Source organism: Triplophysa dalaica, chromosome 3, assembly GCF_015846415.1.
Source record: "Triplophysa dalaica isolate WHDGS20190420 chromosome 3, ASM1584641v1, whole genome shotgun sequence".
Taxonomy (NCBI): domain Eukaryota; kingdom Metazoa; phylum Chordata; class Actinopteri; order Cypriniformes; family Nemacheilidae; genus Triplophysa; species Triplophysa dalaica.
This window is the reverse complement of record NC_079544.1, coordinates 9,695,852-9,714,669: the sequence shown is the minus strand read 5'-3', so window position 1 is coordinate 9,714,669 and position 18,818 is coordinate 9,695,852. Positions and strand designations below refer to the sequence as shown.

The following is an 18,818-nucleotide window of genomic DNA, read 5'->3' as shown; positions in this document are numbered from 1 at the left end:
TCAGCAGTGAAAAGTATAATCATATCCCAATTATAGTTGATTTATTATAACAATGGTGCTGTGAATTTAACATCCCATTTTTTTACATTTCTATACATTACTGTATTACACAAACGCTGTAACCACAATAATTTTATTCATGGGTTAGAAAACATTGTACTCCTGAAAAAATATTTAAACCTACAGAATTTTTTGTTAACACTCTTTTTACACACAAGCAAAGCAATATATTCATAAAGTTGTATCATTGGAAGTATGTCATTTTGCTCTCTACACTTTAAAAAAGGTCAAAGACTAAATCTGATACAAAGATTAAGTAAAAGTAAGCTTTTTGTGCATTTTGTAAGGTTTGGTATGTGTGATGAGTTTTTTTTATACTATATGGGATTATAAGAGCTGGTTAGGTTATTCAAAGACACATGGGGAGCTGAGAGACCAGAGGCATTCTGCTCATTCTATAAGAATGACACAATGACTCCATTCATTCCCAAGTGCACACTGTGTAATGCATAACATATGTATTACACGTAACATTGTTATCAGAGGTCATTTTCTAACCACAAATTAATATTTGCTTGTCTTGGACATGTTACTTGTTATATTATTATTATTAGAAATAATATGTTTAAATTTCTCACAATAATGATATTATTTATAGATATAACTTTCTAAAACGTCGTATATATTTTATTGCCAAAAACAAACCATTAAATGTTCTGTTAAACGTAGGAATAATGCAGGTTAATTTATTAATAGCATTTAATGCAGCCAATTATTATGTAGCTTCTTCTGCATGTATAACGTAACTCCTTTAAGTTGAACATATGCTCATTTTCAGGAGAAATAAGTAAGATGTTTAACAGCAAGAAGCATTTTTCTGGGACATCTTATCTCATTGTTTTAAATTTTCCATTGAAACCACAACTTAAAAACCAGGGGGCGTTGTTGGACAAGGGACCATGAATAAATGGTCCATGGTAGTAGGGGCCTTTAATTTTAAAACACCTTCAAAGCACCCCCTTTGGTTAGCAGTTGTGCCCAGGGCACACAGGAAATAATAATGTAGAAAACTGTCTGTCTTTTATATAAAAGACTTCCTTTTTTATTTAAATCAAGAGCCAATGCCATTTTAGTCTAACCTATGTTAAATTCTTACATAACATTTCAGCAAATTACAGATGGCAACCGCCTTCTACATGAATACATTTCATCATTTTGAAGATTTCACAATTATTTTCATGACTGCATTATGAAAATGCATTTCTATACCATGCATGTTTATGCCATTTTATACAGTTTAAATGTATTTTGTTGAGGGTGCTGGAACAGTGTTTATTCGTTTGTATATATATATATATGCGTCTTGTATTTTAAATTGCTTCTTCAAACATTTTGTTTTGTTATGGTATCGTATTGTGTATTTTGCGTCATGAGCTACTGGAGGAATTTAATTTTCTTTTGGATCAATCAATCAATCATAATGGGACTTTTTCAAAATTCAAAACAGTAAAAAATAAATGTTTTTAAAGGGATGGTTCACCCAAAAATTCTGTCATCATTTACTCATGCTTTTGAACTTTCAAACGTGTCTGACATTCTTTCTTGGATAGAACATAAAAGAAGATATTTTTAGAAATGTTGTTGACAGGTTCACTGCTGTTCGGTCACCAACTTTCTTCTAAACATCTTCTTTTGTGTTCTGCGAAAGAAAGAAAGCCATAAAGGTTTGAGATGACAAAAGGGTGAGTAAATGATGTAAGAATTTTCGTTTTTGGGTGAACTATCACTTTAAGTGGACATTCTACAACTAGTGTGTACTCAGTTCATAGCTCATAAAACGCCAAAGGAACTACAGGTATCTAAAATAACTATTAAATTAACTATTAAAATACAAAAGACTGAGAAAGAATGGTGGGTGTTTTACAGGACAGAGAAGATAATGCAGTTGGTGTAAAAAGTGGAGGCTATAAAGTGTTGCTGTGATTGACAGAGACAGGCACCAACAACAGCTGATACTAATAATGGAGAAAGCTACATATTGGGATGCAGATAGAGTACAAAGGTTAGGGCTAAATATGGCTGAATAGAAAAGGAGCTCCAGCAACTATACATAGCATGTAGTGCCATTTATACAGCAGGGAGCCCCTGACATTTAGAGCGCAGTACTGTATGTTCATTTACTGAGAGCGAGATTTTAGCACATGTTTAAAAGTTTGTCCATATCAGCGGTTGAATGTTATACTAATTCACATTTGGGGCACTATCTGCACTAACATAAGGAATCTTCAATAACAATAATACAGCAACAAGGCATGACAACTTTCCAACTGCAATATGACACTCCCTACATGAGCGTACAGAAGGTGACAACTCGGCTTTTTCTGTTCTGAGGGGGTGGAGTGAGTGGGCCATGTGAAAGGTGCAAGAGAACCAGAGCAGTTATGCTGCTAGAGGAATGAAATAGACACGTCAATAAAAGAACAAGAAAATCAGGTACGAAAAGGACTCTATTTCTCTTGGATGCACGGCGTAAACGGAAGTTGTTGGTTGTAAGCACATAGAGAGAGGAAGCGCTCCCAGATCCCTGGACAGAGACAGATGAGAAGACAGATAGGGCGTGGAAATCTCCTGAAGGTTAGAGGACACAGAATGTAAGATGAGAAACCTAGGAAGGTAGAACTCTTCATACTTGGACTAAATACAAAAAGAAACATCTGTAAGTACAGAAGCATATGTATGACATAGGCTACATGATTATTTGAAATGTCATAAAAGCAACTTCGAACAATCTTCATCAGAAACATCTCAACTTGTGCGTGTCTGAAGGATAATACAAGAAGCACTTCTACAACCCTGACACGCTTTAGCAGTCACAATTCTCACAGGATTCTGATAGAAATTGGACTTATTTCACTTGCGTTGTGACCTATATCACACTGGCAAATGTTTTTTAACGCTCTCCTTGTGGTCATTACTGACCTGGCAGCTGGACTACTTGGCAATGCATCTGTTCGACGCCATTTTCATTTGTTGCTGTCAGCATTGCTTTTGTTTGGGCCCCTACTGAGTCTATGGGTCTCCCAATATAGTGTCTTTGGGAAGAGAAATAATTTTCTTTACAGGTAAGTGGCACGTAAATAAACTGATAGGATAACTTTAAATGTAATTTAATTAATTAAGTAAAGATTCAAGCAGTATAAAAAATACAGACACTATGCGTTTTCCATAATAATGCATTTCATCGTTCATTTTAGGGTTTTCCTGCGGTCAGGCTGGGGCTGGACTTGCATTTTTGTTGGCTCTTTTGTCTTCGTCCTCTCTTTTTCTGTGCGACGTTCACTCACACTTTCACTACGTCACCTTTCTCGGCTAGCCGTGGCAGGTGGACTGTGGCTGGGCTTCCGCAAACTGCTTGGTCTGTTAGAGAACGCCACTGGGAGCTGCTACGAACCCATCAGCTCTGCGCTTGACCTGGTATCAGGAAATAACGGAGATGGTCAACCTTTGCTGCTTTTACGTGAAGGTGAAACAAAGGAGGCCTGTGTCCGCTCTGGCATGCTGTGGCGGGGTTATGAAGTGTCTGAAGATGCCCTCCTGCTGTGTTTGTGCTGCCTTCTTCTAGCTGAGGAGACTGCTGTGTTTGGACCCTACCTGAGCCTGGGTGGACCCTCTGGAGCTCCGCTGCGCATCCTCTTCCTGTTCTGCGTCCTGCTCCTGAGTCTCTGGGTGTTCCTGCTTCTCTGCCTGCTGGCTTACTTCCCGCAGTTTCCTACTCAGCTTCTGGGAGGTGCTCTTGGTTGTTTGAGCTGGAGATTATTGTACCAGGGTTGGTATCGGCTTGGGCCGAGCTGGTACTGCCCTGGAAGGCCAGGGTTGGGACTTTTGTCTACACAGAGCAAACAGGAAGAGACATTTGAGATAAATGGCGAAACAAATGCTAGAGTGAGCAACTAGAGAATGTTTGGGACTCAAGTCAACAGTTTCATCTCTGAACTATGGTCTCTGATAAAAAAAAAACAATCACACAAGGAGACAAATGAGACTTCACATGAATTTATTAGGTAAATCCTTGACAATCTCACTTTTATTAGAAAAATACCCACAAAATGTCTTTAAAGTGTAGGCTTAAATAAGAAACTGCAGCCATATTATGCAATTTAACATTAAATGGTAATTTCTGAGTATCTCCACGTTGTGTATTCCTGTACAAGCAATAATTGGCAAAAGTATGTTCTTCAATTTTATATGGATGTCTCATTTAATACGCCGAAGAATGGCTTCAAACTGCATAAACCATCAGTAACGTTTTATCAAGACAAGATCCTTATTTGGACCACATAAGATAAATACCCACAAAGCATGCTTACATGAGCATTCACAGCAAGGAAAAAGTTTAATAAGGCAAAAGGCAATGCTTCCGATTTAAAATGGCAATGGTCAATACTTTCCATCCCTAATAAAATAAAAACATTCTGTACAAAAAAATCTCTACCTCACTATGAAACACAAAGATGATGGACACGCATGAAAAGAAACATTTTGTCTGCTGGGTTGAAGTTTCAAATAAAAGGCGAACAGTGGAGAAAGAACTTGCTCAGAGCGGAATAAAAAAAGGCAAGTTTTTGTAGAATAATCCATAATATGCTCGTTTCAGACAGTCAGTAGCCATTCATCACAGGAACTTCAGATGTGACACTGTCGAGCGGCTGCCAGTGACAATCCATGAGTGAATCATAAAGCTCCTCACTGCGCTCCATGTACTGCCTGTTCAACACCTCCACATCCACCTGTGGGTTTGGATCTAAAAGGAGAACAACAATTGTTCATTAATTTTTGTGTGCTGATGCTAATCAACATTTTTGTTAGTGAGCTGCACGATTCTGGATTAATTGAGAATCACGATCCTCGTTTCAAATAGAGATTGCGATTCTTTTAAGATTCTGAATGACGACAAAGTAATACATCATTTATTAGTGGTTCTGACAAAAAAAAATTCATAAAGTTTATTTAGGCAAGGTGATATAATCGTAATAAAATACACATATGACTTTGCTTCAAAATGATTACATATTTAATATTTTGTTGATTTTCACTAATGAGATCGTGTGGGTGTTTGAATCGAGATCGTGATCTTTTAACGATAATTCGTGCAGCTCCAGTGGTACCAAATGTTAGCTATCTTCTATTGCCTAAAGAGATGCAATGTAAACTAAAATGACCTTCGGCGGGGTCCTCCTCAACTTCCTCAGTGGCATCTTGTGACTGTTAAAGCAAAAAATAACAAGGCATAAATCACAGAAGAGAAATGGTTTGGAATAAGGAATGAAAAAATGTTTTTTCTATCTACTGCCTTCCCACGGATATACCTCTGTGGATGCTTGCATGTCAGCGGGATTGGGGGGTATCCCCATGGGTGGGGGCGGCCCCATCATCCCTTGTGGAACTGGAGGGGGGGTAGCATAGGGGTTGTAGCCGTAGTTATAACTGTTGTACTGATCATAGCCCCACTGTGGATAGTAATTGTTGTAGGGTTGTTGATAGTATTGCTGTTGGTAGCTGCTGTTGTAAGTTTGATTCTGGTTGTGGTAACTGTTTGTTTTGTTGCTGAAAAAACAAACAGATTTTGGATTTTATGGTTAAACTAGATTTTACTTTTCACAATTCACAAATGTTTTACAATAAAACATTAAATTAAATTATAAGGGCAATATTTAGACATTTTTAATCGAACAGTAAAACTAAAATAATACAAAAACTTATGCATACCCTTTGTTGACAGCGATGCTTATTCTGATGGGTTTTCCTCCCAGACCTGATGCATTCTGGAACTCCTCAAGGGCTTTCTTCTGTTCGTTCTCATCACTAAACTTCACGAAGCCGTACCCCCTAAATATTTCAAAGAACTAGATATATCAGCATCTGCTCTCTTACTCTTCACACACCTCATCAGACAGTATATGCAAATTTCAATTAATAAATTAATTTGATGGTAAAACTGAAACTTCTCTTTTACTTTTAAAATGAAGTAGCATCACTTCAATTGTGAGTTGCTCTTGCTTACCCTATATGGGGAAAACAATAGTTTTAGCAGATTTGTAACAATGGCAATCACATCCATGTATTGTCTGGCCCTTTTTAGGAGAGGAGGGTAAAGAGTATTGACTGAAAATAAACTTCAAATAAATGGTGTCAATAAAAGGCCAAGCGTTGGTAAACCTTCCGATTTATTACCACCTCAGTGTTGAAGGTCAAACTGTTAAAGAAAGCCAAGAAGAGTTATGGCTGCATGAATCTGACAGTGAAGAGCTCGCATACTTGGAGTTTCCATAGGGGTCAGTGACAACTTTGCCTCCTTTGCATGAAGGGAATTTTTTCAAAAAGAACTGATGAAGCTGGTAGTCATCCACTTCCGATGTGAGATCTCCAACAAAAACTGAGTATTCTGGGCTGAAGAAAAGGTGAAAAAACCCCCCACAGTTGGATGATATTGCTTTTTATAAATAAACGAACAAAACAGCTGCTGTGTTGTCTAACACATGATCAAAAGCTAGTCTGAATTGTCTTAATCCTAAATTTACTTACCCTGGCTCAGGCCTCTTCCCATATGTTGCAAAGTTCAGCTTGAATTTCCTGGGCTGAAAAGAAAAAACAATTTAGCAAATAAAACAACAATTTGCCTGTAGTAAGGGCATTATTCGCCTACAAGTGTCATATTAATAGATTAAAAATGCATTATTATTTTCACATACCTCCAGCAACCAGTACTGGCTTTATCCCATTCGTCAGCTAGTTCCTAACAGAGTTTATTCACCAGCTTCAAACAAAGTTTTTAAACAGGCTCAACCACTTCCCTTAGGGAAGAAATTGAGCGCCGCAACTTGCCCATCACTAGTAATGTATGGAGTAATAAATAACAATGTTTGCCAAGGTGGTGACCATGCTGGTGGCTATAATAATCTATATATGAATATTTGAATAGTCAAACATAGATGACAAAACTATACAATTTAATGGCTGCAAGTGTAGCATCTAACCGGATTTGATCCTGGAACCAGCTTCCCATTAAGCCTCTGCACGGAGCGGTCTACACTGGCCTCATCTGCCAGCTCCACAAAACAGTATCCAGCAGACCCTCTGAGGAAACAATGTTATGTTCTTAGCACAAAAATAATAGGCAAGCAGGTTTTGATTGCATTTAAAAACATTATGGATAAAACATTAACAATGTTAATACTATAGTACGGGTATTAATTCATAAATACAGCAGAAAGATGTAGGCCTCTGTAGGCCTAAAATTAAGAGAAATAAAACGTAATTTTACCCAGTAAGTCTGTGTGTAATAATTTTGACATTGTAGGCAGTCTCTCCCATAGTGCTGAAAGCTTGCTTGATGAAATTTTCATCCATGTAGGGGTCCAACTGTAAAACAAATGATGAGCATTAATGAATCTTTCGGTGAAACCACATCTCTCCCATATATCTGATGATCATTATAAACATGCAACACATGGCAGCGTTAGACTCACGGGGGAAGAGAACAGCAAGTTCAGAAGAGTTCTGCGTCACATTATGTTTACACAGTCAATGCTTAACACGGTCAATAAAGTTGATTTGAAAAATGAAATTGTATGAAAGTTATATGTTGTGAGTTAACACGGTAACTAGGCTCGTTGTTTTATTTACTAAATCACGATAGGAAGTTAAGCAAATTCCAGAGGCCTACTTAAAACTCGAGAAAAACAGCAAACAATACAAATAAATTAGCTTAATCTCAACAAATCAGCTCGTTTTCTTAGGAACGTTATGTTAAATTCGTTCTTTTATACTTCTAACTTTACCCCAAGTTTTGTTAGTAAAGTTATTTAAAAATTCCTTCTAGTCCTGCTTGCGTAACTTTGAGCTAACGTTAAATCCGCATGCTGCGATTCTCTCATGTTTATCTTACAAAATTATCGAAGAAATGCTAACAAAAACTGAATACTTACATCACCCATCCATAAGCTTGTCATTCGGTTAAACATCTTGCCGGTTGAAATTGCCGCAGCGCCGAGGTTTGTGGAATTGATGTGACACGGTTTGTTTTAGATGTTGCGTGGTGAAGCTAACAGAACGTTTAGTGAAACACACTTCCGTTTCCGGCAGAGCAACGTGTCTTCCGCAAACCGGTGAACTGAAGTATTTTAATCCAAATGTGAAGCGTTAGTATGGACCGAGTTTTTCAGTAAACTCAATCGGTGTTCACTGTAGCAATCCTTATTATCTTTACTTAAAACCTACATTTATAAAATGAATACAATTAAATCAGGCGCAAATTGTATTCTGCGTTTTACCTCGAGGGGGCAGTAATTTGAAATGTTCTCCCTATCGCGTCGTAGAGAAAGAGATGCATGACATGCGATGACTTTGGTGTGATTTTGATGGTAAAAGCTTGTTCGGAGGAAAATGAATGCGTTACGAACATTTTGGCGCTTTTCGGGGACAACAAGCTTGTGTTGGTATGTGGATACACTTAATTCTTTAAAACCAACTAGTCTCTGATATGTTAGTTTTGTTCATCTTTAGTTGTTTGGGTATATAGCTAGCAGCTCACGGACAACATCATATAGGCGAAATTATAGATTACAGTTTAATGATTGATTACACAACAGAATTGCAATCAGATAAAACAGTTCATTCATTAAATGGAAGTTTTTTTCAAAATGTATATATTTTTCTTTGTTTAGTTATATTAACAGGCTTCAAATGTATGCTTCATAATTCCTTACTTTTCACATTTGTTATGCAAGTGAGAGGAGTGAAAATCATAAGCAATTAAATTAAGGTTTAAGCATTTTAATTAATTCATAAGCTGCTCTGCCACTGAAAGATATTTCTGCCTGCAAACAATGTAAATATTGAACATTGTCCTTAAAATAGAGGTCATTGAAAAATTGTGCACAGATATTGTCACACTATAATGTGATTTCACAGATGTTTTGTATCTGGTTAAATTTCAGGAGTAATGGCACTCCCCGTTCAGTTTTCAGCTGCTGTCAACAACGCTCGATTAGTTCAGTGGTTCTATCAAGGACAGGGCCTGAACAGAGAATTGTCCAAGGAACACTGAGAACCAAAGCAGAGGGAGCCAGTGTTTTCCAGCAACCGCTTTGGCACTATCAGCAGGTCCGTACAGGCAAACGTGGAACAGAATATCAACCAAACAACATCAAACGGAAGAGGACCCATGGCTGGATCAAAAGAATCAGTACTCCGGGTGGAATCGAAGTAATCCTGCGGCGAATGCTCAAAGGACGAAAATCCCTTTCACATTGATACTCTGTACTGGACAGTTGCTGAAATACTTTTGAAATGGATCTCAGTGAATTCCAATAAAGCTCTTTGTTTGTATTTAACGTTTTGAAAGAAATAATTGAAAAAGTATCTCACATTGAATAGATATCAGATTTATCTAATGGAAATACTGAATTTCGTGCTCTAATCCTTCTCAGTATAATATGTAATCTATTAGTAATTATAATCATGTTATCAGCCATTACGTCTAATTCGTGCAGTCCATTTTGCATGGCATACGCTTAAAAATGAAAGCAATCAATTTGGGCAAAACTGTAGATAACAGCAGTTCATAAAATCTAAATAAAACAAAAACGACTTTTCTCTAAATGTTATGTATTGTTTTTTATTTTCAGATTTCAGTGCATTTTTAAGCAATTGCATGTGCATATATTATTGCCGAAGCAGCGGTATAAAATGAGCTGTCAAACAATCAGTGTGCACCTTATACATTTATTTTCACAGTATTTCTTCATTTTATTGCAATATGTGCTCACTCTGCTTTTTAAATCAATATCAGCAAAGATCATGCAATATGTATGGATTAAGTCATATGGTTCTATTTCCTGTACCAAAATAATGTGTAGAAAAATAGATAATCTATTATTTTTTATGGTATATGCTCGATCTATGCTCATTCAAACTTTCTTGCTTTCCTGTGCCCCTGTTCATTTTCATGCAGGAGCTAAAGCATGCCTCCTTCAGAAAGATATTTGTAAGATCTCAGATTAATATAAATCATTATGTGAAAACTATGGTGTAATCTTTTGACCACTACACGGTTATTACATTCAAGCAAAGGTTATGTAGCACAATCAATGTTATATATTTGAGTAGTATCATCATTCACTGTTTTTTTAAAGGTTTAGTATCAGAGTCCGTATTCTCAACCTCAGAAGATGGCAGCTCTTCTGACGAAGAGGTTTGGTCAAGAAAAAGGTGTTGTTCATTACTGGCCCTAGAGACATCTGCTTTAGCTTGCTGATCAGAACCAGCACCAGTATACATGTTGTCTTTTCCAAAGTTGAAGAGTTTGCCTGGATTGAAGGATTTGCTCGGAGACTGTGATTTTTCTTGGCTCCCGTGTGCAGCTGCGGCAGTGGCTTCCTTTTTCACCTCTTGAGACTTGAGGAACTTTAGAAAACCTGGAAGTTTGGCCTCACCACTCGTGGGAGAAGTTGTAGAAGTGAATTTGCCCAAAAGCGAGCTGGGTCTCTTGACTCTATCCCCAGTGATGAATTTGGCCCCTGGACTTTTATTGTGATGTTGATCTTCACCTCCACTAAGATCTGTCTTCTCCAGTTCGCTGTGTTGACGTGCTAGTTCCTCCGCCATTTTTTGATGCTCTTCTGCTTCCTCTGTCTTTCTCCGATGCTGCTGCTGATGCTGCTGAGTCAGACGTTCATGTTTCTGACAAACAACACAGATGAACAAACACAGAATTATTCAAATAATGTTTGCTCGTGCTGAACATGTGCTGTGTTGCATGTTGTGCTACCTTGAACGCTTCTCTACGTTGGTATTCCAATTTCGCCATCTCATCTGCCACCCAGTTTGGAATATCAGGAATTGCAATATGAATTACATATTTGAGTAGAATGGCAAAGTGCTGTGAAAGAGTAACAGTAAATTTACTTTGAACATCTTTCAAATGTTTTTACTACTAGACACAAAAGAGCCATATGTTTTTTCTGTTAAGGATTTAAAAGTCCCTTTTACCTCTAGTACTACAACAGAAACAATGGCCATCTCAGGGCTCAACCAGGGGAAGAGTCGTTGTAGCTGTCCACATTGGCCAATAAGGTAACAGTTCACAATTATTGCAATCAGACCCATAGCCTCCATTGCGGTCTGTTCACATTTTGAGGACAAACAAACAGAAACAAGTTCAACAATATAATATTTGCTCTCAAAACAATAAGTGAAGTCTGAGTGGATCACCTGACCTGCCATTGTCCAATGCTCTCTACTCTTTGACCAAAGGGTCTCTGGAGACCAGTGCAAAGTTTTAAGGCATCGCTACGGATCTCTACAATATTGTTTATGAGGGCACACATGGCTGCTAAGGGAAATGCAGAGGAGAAGAGCACCACATAGCCAAACTGTATGAACATCTCTTGGTAATCTTGGAGAGTATCCTGCAGGTCAGAAAAGAAAAAAAAAATGATTCTGTTTGTAAATCTGCATCTGTAAATCTCCAATTGATGTCAAAAATAAGTAAATAACCCCGATCATACACAGTATGAGAAGATGTTGGTTGTCTTTTGAGGACTTTATTGATCACTTAGTCTACTATTGCTCTACATTTAAGTATGAGAACCCCTTAAGGCTTCTCTTTCTCTTAATGAGTCAAAAACAAAATTCTATTATTTTTATAATAGTCCTGTATTAACAATAACATCAGGTTATTGGTCTGACGAACCTCGTAAATTAGCATACAACTTTCAATCTCTGTTTGAGTCAAAACAGTAGATTTATTCTCCTCAGGAGGGTCCATCCAAGACGTTTTCTTTTCCATACCGCCGTTGTCTTCAGATCTGGTCTTTCTCCTCTGAGCCTGTGGTTTACTCATAGTTTTGTCAGTTTCCTTATCACTAACATCATCATCATCACTTATGTCAAATATAGAGGATGGATCCATTCCTTCCTCCATAAGTGTAGGACTGCCATCGTTGTGCAAGTTTCCTTGTTTTGGTGTTTTCACAACTCTTTCATTGTATTCCACCTTCTCAGTGAAACTGACCTTCCTTTGCTTTAGACAAGAATCATCATCCCCTTCTTCTGTTTTGGGAACATGGTAGCTGGCAATTAAGCTCTTCCTTTCTCTCTTCTCTGATTGGTCTGGAGAAATGCCACATTTATTTTCATCTGGGCGGGCTTGGAAAGTCAGTCGTATTCTTTGTACTATCAAATGGCTGTAGTTCAAGAACATAGTGTGAATTAAGTCCAATAAGGTCTTAAGAGCTCCCAGTTTATGGTGCTCATAGAGATAGGGCTGTAACACTTCTTTTATATTTTGTAGAAACTGTCTGAAGATCAGCAGCGTAGCTAGCATCTGTAAATAATGAGGATTTAATTAAATCTTTAATTTATGAGAATAATGTTCATTAATTTTCAGGAATTAAAATTTTATTAAAACATTATTCTGTCTTGTTAATACATTACCTCTTTCAGGCGCTCCATATCTTTGAGATAAAATCCGATGTAGAAAAGGCTGAGGTAAGAATTTATGAACTGAAACTTTAAAATGTGACAAAACATAGAAACATTACTGACACAAAAAACAATTCCACACGTAGTAAATAAACCTTTTGACATTTGATGTGAAGATAGACTGAATAAAATGCGAATAGAAAGTCCCATAAAACTTACAAAAACAGTTTTGAGGATGAGATTATTATCGTAGGTGCTCTGAAGTCTGTAATTTTCTGTTTAAAATAAAAAAGTTGTAATAAATGCTTAAAAAGCAATGAAATAAGAAAGATGTATGATATTGACATTGTCCGATTAAAATTTTGACTTATTTCAATCTTACCCATATCATTGAGCCAGTGAGCAATTTTCTTGTACACTTCATCACATACAGTAACAGTTATAGCCAGAAGAATTTTAGGAATAAATCGACACATGCTTGGAAACTCTTTTGTTTCCATGACAAATTCCTACAAAAGATGCAACATATGTCATGAATATGTGCAAAAAACTACAAATATATGTTTTAAGAATAAAAAACTAATAAAGCCGATTACTTACTTGAAGTTCCAGGCAGATTAACATAAGCAAGCATACGACGCCGAGACAGAGGATGCAAATAGGTAAACTGATCAACCAGCAGAACATGCTTCTCTTCCAGGGTGGATAGAAAAACTCTTCACATCCAGTCACTGGACTGCGACGTTTAACTCCCTGATTTACAAAGCAAAATAAAATAAAAAAATACTGATCATAAAGTAGTACACAATATTGAATATGTATCAGACCTAATCTATAATATAAAACATACCTGATAAAATGGGATAAACTAAAATATCCATTTAAACAGGCCATAGCCATAGCTACTGACCTAAGATAATGTGTAAATGATGTCACTGTACCCGAAACTGTGGACGGGGCTCTTCAAGTGACTCTGTTGGGGTGTCCAGTGTGCCCCACCTATACGCCAGTTCTGCTTCCCGACGCTTCCATCTCTCTAGGAAAAGTGTTGCCCAAATCACATTGAAAAGGGCAAACACCACACAGCAGATGTCCTGGCTTGTCTGCATTTCATAAAGGTTTGTTAATTAAAAAAAACATGTCTGAAAGCCAACTGAACGTCATGTACTCTATTTATATATTTTTTCGCAAGGTGCGGCCTATGATATCAAGATAAAAACCTGCCTGATCAGACTCAGCAAAGATCCAAAGCAGAAAGCCAATTACTGCTGGGTAAAGCATAGAGTTGGTGTAAAATCCCAACCATGCAAAATACATTGCAATCTTCACCCCAAAATAATCATAGATGTCATCTGTCAGAAGCAGAAAAAAAACATCAGGCCTAATCTGTTTTTAAAATAAGTAGTTTTAAGCCTGAGGGGGGTATTTCTAAAGAAATCAGTTTTGGAAGAAAAACCAACATAACCAGTTAGAATGAAAATGTGACACATTTGCATAATAACATGTAGTGTCTGGTGCTTTGTATTCTGAATTCTTTCTGCAGAACTTAATGTGTGCTAGTGCCTTGAAGTCGACAAGAAATAAAGAAACTAGATACACAAAACTTTGTTTGCTAAAGGAAGTGCCTCAGTTGAATCAGATTACAGTGAAAAGCAACAGCCATTCTCTCACCTAGGGGTTGTTTCTCACAGACTGCCTGAACCCAGGATGTCATCAACTGGTTCAGAATTCTCTGCTCATGAATAGGAAACATTTGAAGAATTACACCCCTGGCTAAAAGCTCTGGTACTAAAAAGGATACACACACACACAACTTTAATCAGATAAAAAATAAGCATTCCCGAACATAATCTTTTTTGGTTAAAGTAAAAAGAAATATTGAAATATCTACTGATTGGTTGACCATCCAGGAAGTGAATATTATGAAGGGCTTGGCCCTGTTTGGCCCTCAGATTGTCGAGCCAATGTTTGATAATACTCTGACGCTCCTTAAAACATCACAGAGACAAATCTTAATACCATAAACTGGTGGAACATCAAACAAAGGGTGTGAGAAGGCAGCAGACACGGAAGACTGACCAGTGATGTGAAGAAACAGAGCTCACTCTCTATGTTCTCGTAGATGTCGTCCTCCTCACAGGAAAACCTGCGAGTGCCGCCTCCATAGCGTGGCTTCACTGCCTTTTGCATGCCCATCTGCTCAGCTCCACGCAACAAGCTTCAGAGAAAAATGAACCATTATTCTGCAGTTTTATTTGTGTAAGACACAGTGACCGTCTGTCAAATGATACAGACATTTCAGGCTCTTACTTCTCAAAGGTTGAGGTAATGAAGAATGCAAAGTTTTTAGAGTGTTTATGTTGCCGAATCTGGATTCTGATATGTGGAATCCCCAGACGGATTTGGTTAAGTAACCATAACAGCGTATGGTCATCTGTGGTGTCTGTGAATTAGATGATATAGCATAACCATCAATAATAAACATAAAAAGCATTTCTAAAGTTACATTCACACTTTATTATTCGACATATTGTAACTGTGATCTGGTCTTGGTACAAAATGTTGCAAATATCGTCATATATTTAATTATATTTTTTAAAACAAACTGTAAATGTACTGTATATACCATCACGGGTGCCATTAGCAATATTGGGCCCTATGAAAGGAATATGTGATTGGGCCCCATACTGCACCAAACATACAGTCCAACTATCCCAAAAATGTGTCTGCAATTTAATAATACATTTATAATTTCTATCACATTACTACTAATACTGCTACTACTAGTGATGCACCAACATTTCGGCTGCCAAAAGTAGCATTATCGGTTTCTGCCGAATGAAAAATTTGGCCGAAATAAAAGCCTAAATATCCGGCGCCAGCGCCTCTCACTTCAGTTATCCCGCTATCTCTCACTAGCTGTTATCAAAGGACGATCCTGTAAGACCGCCATAACAAAGGCTGTAACTAATAAATATTACAAGAACAGTTCAAAACCAGCGGACAGAAAATGACACGCAAGCTCTGTGTGACGCGCAACTGACCAGCATTATGTTTCTTTATTGTCGGAGATCATAAAGAGCCAAACTTTAAACTGTTAATATGGGAATGATCAGCGGAACGATCTTTCATTTACTGATGATGTATCTCATGTGGACTGTCATCCGGCAGGTGCTGATATCACTGAATTAATTTTAAGCCTGTTTATATGAACAGACTCACTGCAACTCTGTGTTCTGCGTGTTGTTTTCATTCAAATGATTTTGCACGATATATAAACTTCTTGTTCTTTCTGCAGAGTGCTCCCTACATATTCAGTATCGATTTCGGCCCACAATTTACATTTCGGTGCGTCGCAGTTACTACTAATAAAACAGATCTCTGGGGCCCCAAAAGTCAGTGGGCCCTCATCGTCCAAACTTTCAACGTCTGAACTTACGCCCCTGTATGACATACCTGGGAATGTTAAAACAATATCACAGTTTTCAGCAGGTGCCATTGTGATCCTAGATTTATGCCTCATGAGGTACTGCCTGGCATGAAAGAGACGACCTCTGAGCAATTTCTCTGTGGTTGGGAAAGGAGATATCAAAGGTATTTTAACAATCGTTGCATTATATGTGTGAAATTCATGACATAATTATTTTTTCTCATTTAACAAAAACTTTTAAAAAGTAAAGGGCTGATTGACTTTTGTGATTGTGATTGTAATTTGTGGCCAGTATTGCTGGCTCCAGACACAAGCTTTTAATGCTGCCTGCTTTGCCTTAAAGTTTTTTTGGATACAAGCATCCGATTAATGAAAAAATGTAAATGAAACACCTGTTCAGACATCACAAACCACTTTAGATTTATAATTGAGCTGTCATCCAAATCAGGTCCAACCAACCGATTTCACAGAAACCATGCTTCCATATTTCATTTGCATCAAGTCTTTTAACAAATCAAAGCCTATTGTTTAACCATTGACATAAATGTAATGAAATGACAAGCTTCTACCAGTATGTTGAATTGTGGAATGTGTTTCTTTAAAACAAAATAAGAGGATTGCTAATCTGCCCAACCGTTTCTAAAGATTATGTCAATGTTCAGAATTTTCTATTATTTAATGTCAATAGGTAAAACATAGCTTGTATCGAATTGCAAAGTCTAAGGAGTTAATTGTAAGAAACAGACTTCATGTGCTAATATACGCAGTCAATTTTGTGACCACAGTGTCACAAAGTGTACTCTTTTTGAGTGGCAGTTGAGTTATGTGTGAAGAGAAGTGAAGTAGTTTTGAGATCTGACATTTTTTACTTCAGCCTCGTTTACCAAATGAGTGCGTAAAAAATGAAAAAAAGATGAAAAGGTTGCTCAGTACGCAATACTGATTGCAACTTCATTGCTCAAAAGAAAAAAAAGAAAAAAGGAGGAACTAGGTAAACAGAGGTAGCATAGCATTTATTAAATTCAAGTATGTCCTACCACTGCACGCTCTTGAGTTATATTCACAGAGCATACCCAGCTAGCAAAAGTGTCACGAGAAAAACGTAAAATGACAGATATTTTCATCGACAGGAAAATCATGTTTTAGTCTATTAGGTGTGTTTTATAGCCCTGCTATGCAGTATATCAAATCCTCAAATAATATTTAAGTACACACTACATTCAATATTCTGCTACCAATGGCAAGGCTATGGGTTATACAGCAGGTTTATCGAGCGAAAACACTGCGATATGCAAACAGTCAGATGTTCCTGAATAACATGAATAATCCTATATTAAATCGTCGACATTACGGATAGATGATTGTCACTCACCCAATACCGCTGAAGACATTGTGTATTATACTCGCTGCGCTATGATCTATGAATACGTCATCTCTGATGCTGCTGGTGCTGAAACTGACCGCACCGACAGGTCTAGCCAGCTGTCCCAGCGCCGAGACCCTTCACTGGATGCAAACAGGTGCAATGCATCCATTGATCCCACAATAAGTTGTCAAATACACGTTGGCATTTAGCATCCGTGATTTCCTCACGCGTTTTCAGCTTCAGTATCCATGCCCGTAATCTTTATTATTTCGCTGTGCTTCTCTGTTTAGTTTGCCAGTGTGTTGTCAGTAAGTAATGTGCGCCATCTGCCTCGTGTTGGCTGTTACTTTACGCAACGCGAGATGCATAATTCAGTGATGTTCAGCAACAAACCAATCGGCAGAGAGATTCAGATTGAAAACAGAACACAGATCTGGAAATTCAGTACAGGTGTAAACAAAGGTTGTTATTATGTAGATCAAAATATTAATAAATCAAAATGAAAACATACAGTTTTTGTATATAAAAATATATCAAAAGATTTGCTTAGCGCATCCTTAGTTTTTATGTTTCGCACATAAAGGCCTATTTAAACATAGAATGAAATACTGTGCAATTACGTGTAGTTTAACAAAAACAAATGTGAATTAATCCCCCAAAATTTAAATTCTTTCATTATTTGATCACCCTCAAAGCTGTATGACAAAAGAAGATATTTTGAAAATGTTGTAAATTGTATTGTTACAAATCACCCAGACATTTCTCAAAATATCTTATATTGTGTTCCACGTGCAGAAACAGTCATATACACCTCTTGGAAGACATGAGGAATAAATGATGACAAAGGGTGAACAATTCCTTTAAGAGGAACGTGCTGAAAGCCATCTAGTGGTGGTTGGGATTAATATATTTTGTGTGTAACCAAAAATATTCTCCAAAACAGTTGTGCCCCTGTTCCACAAACACTTATTAAGTATATTTTAAGTCATTGCTATGCTGCAACCCAGCACTTTTTAGAGAGTATCATTGCTTCCATCTATTTAAAGGTCAATTTTTTAATTCATCATTTACTCTTGATGTTATGCTGTTTTCAAAACTCCAAAAAGTCACGTAACACAAAAGGCAATGTGTTAATATCATCAAGAGAAAGCCTTTGGCCCTAATGTTTTTACCAGAATGGTGGTCATGAAAGGTCCAAGCAAATAGGAAATGCAATTAGGCTTGGGAATGTAAGATTCAGGAGACAAAAGGTGATGAGTTCTGTAGGAAGGAGGTAACAATAATAATCAGCAATGCGTTTCCTGATGAAGAGCAGAGTACACCTTGCTTATTTTCAAAAGACCCCACCCTCAAAAAAGTCCTGTTAAACTGGTTCATGCTAAAACAAAAAAGAAAAAGACAGGTGACTGAATTGGGTCTTCTCATAATTGACGTTTCCTGATTTCATAATCAGGAAAGACATCAGAAACACCAAAGTCTCTGGCACTAACATTCCACATCAACATAAGACAGCATTGTTTTCTGTAGATGGCTTTGTAT

The 18,818-nt window shown here is 37.3% G+C and overlaps 4 protein-coding genes across 6 annotated transcripts; 2 read left to right on the top strand and 2 right to left on the bottom strand.

The window, feature by feature from the left end:
• The first annotated feature begins 1,957 nt into the window (after positions 1-1,957).
• Positions 1,958-4,181, top strand: fitm1l (fat storage inducing transmembrane protein 1, like). Its single transcript, XM_056742823.1, has 2 exons — positions 1,958-3,122; positions 3,255-4,181. The coding sequence occupies exons 1-2, from the start codon at positions 2,944-2,946 to the stop codon at positions 3,952-3,954; spliced, it is 879 nt and encodes a 292-aa protein (XP_056598801.1). The 5' UTR covers positions 1,958-2,943; the 3' UTR covers positions 3,955-4,181.
• On the bottom strand, positions 4,038-8,135 carry trnau1apb (tRNA selenocysteine 1 associated protein 1b). Its single transcript, XM_056742822.1, has 9 exons — positions 7,986-8,135; positions 7,322-7,419; positions 7,035-7,134; positions 6,583-6,635; positions 6,316-6,447; positions 5,767-5,886; positions 5,367-5,604; positions 5,220-5,262; positions 4,038-4,801 (listed from the first exon to the last, which is right to left on the bottom strand). Exons 1-9 carry the CDS (start codon positions 8,019-8,021, stop codon positions 4,659-4,661), a joined length of 963 nt encoding a protein of 320 aa, XP_056598800.1. The 5' UTR covers positions 8,022-8,135; the 3' UTR covers positions 4,038-4,658.
• A 76-nt stretch (positions 8,136-8,211) lies between these two features.
• Positions 8,212-9,660, top strand: mrpl34 (mitochondrial ribosomal protein L34). The gene is made up of 2 exons (XM_056742824.1): positions 8,212-8,495; positions 8,997-9,660. Exons 1-2 carry the CDS (start codon positions 8,443-8,445, stop codon positions 9,310-9,312), a joined length of 369 nt encoding a protein of 122 aa, XP_056598802.1. The 5' UTR covers positions 8,212-8,442; the 3' UTR covers positions 9,313-9,660.
• A 137-nt stretch (positions 9,661-9,797) lies between these two features.
• ano8a (anoctamin 8a) lies at positions 9,798-17,599 on the bottom strand. Of its 3 annotated transcripts, XM_056742819.1 has the most exons (17): positions 17,286-17,599; positions 15,940-16,050; positions 14,794-14,926; positions 14,563-14,701; positions 14,375-14,471; positions 14,155-14,271; positions 13,708-13,835; positions 13,425-13,586; positions 13,084-13,236; positions 12,866-12,992; positions 12,703-12,758; positions 12,496-12,570; positions 11,753-12,385; positions 11,277-11,468; positions 11,050-11,181; positions 10,829-10,939; positions 9,798-10,740 (listed from the first exon to the last, which is right to left on the bottom strand). In XM_056742819.1, exons 1-17 carry the CDS (start codon positions 17,302-17,304, stop codon positions 10,177-10,179), a joined length of 2,949 nt encoding a protein of 982 aa, XP_056598797.1. In that variant the 5' UTR covers positions 17,305-17,599; the 3' UTR covers positions 9,798-10,176. The 3 variants fall into 3 exon arrangements, with proteins under 3 accessions (XP_056598797.1, XP_056598799.1, XP_056598798.1); XM_056742821.1 differs by lacking the exons at positions 14,794-14,926; positions 15,940-16,050; positions 17,286-17,599 and having other exon boundaries at positions 14,589-14,627; XM_056742820.1 differs by lacking the exon at positions 17,286-17,599 and having other exon boundaries at positions 14,155-14,296; positions 14,375-16,047.
• Positions 17,600-18,818: the final 1,219 nt, after the last annotated feature.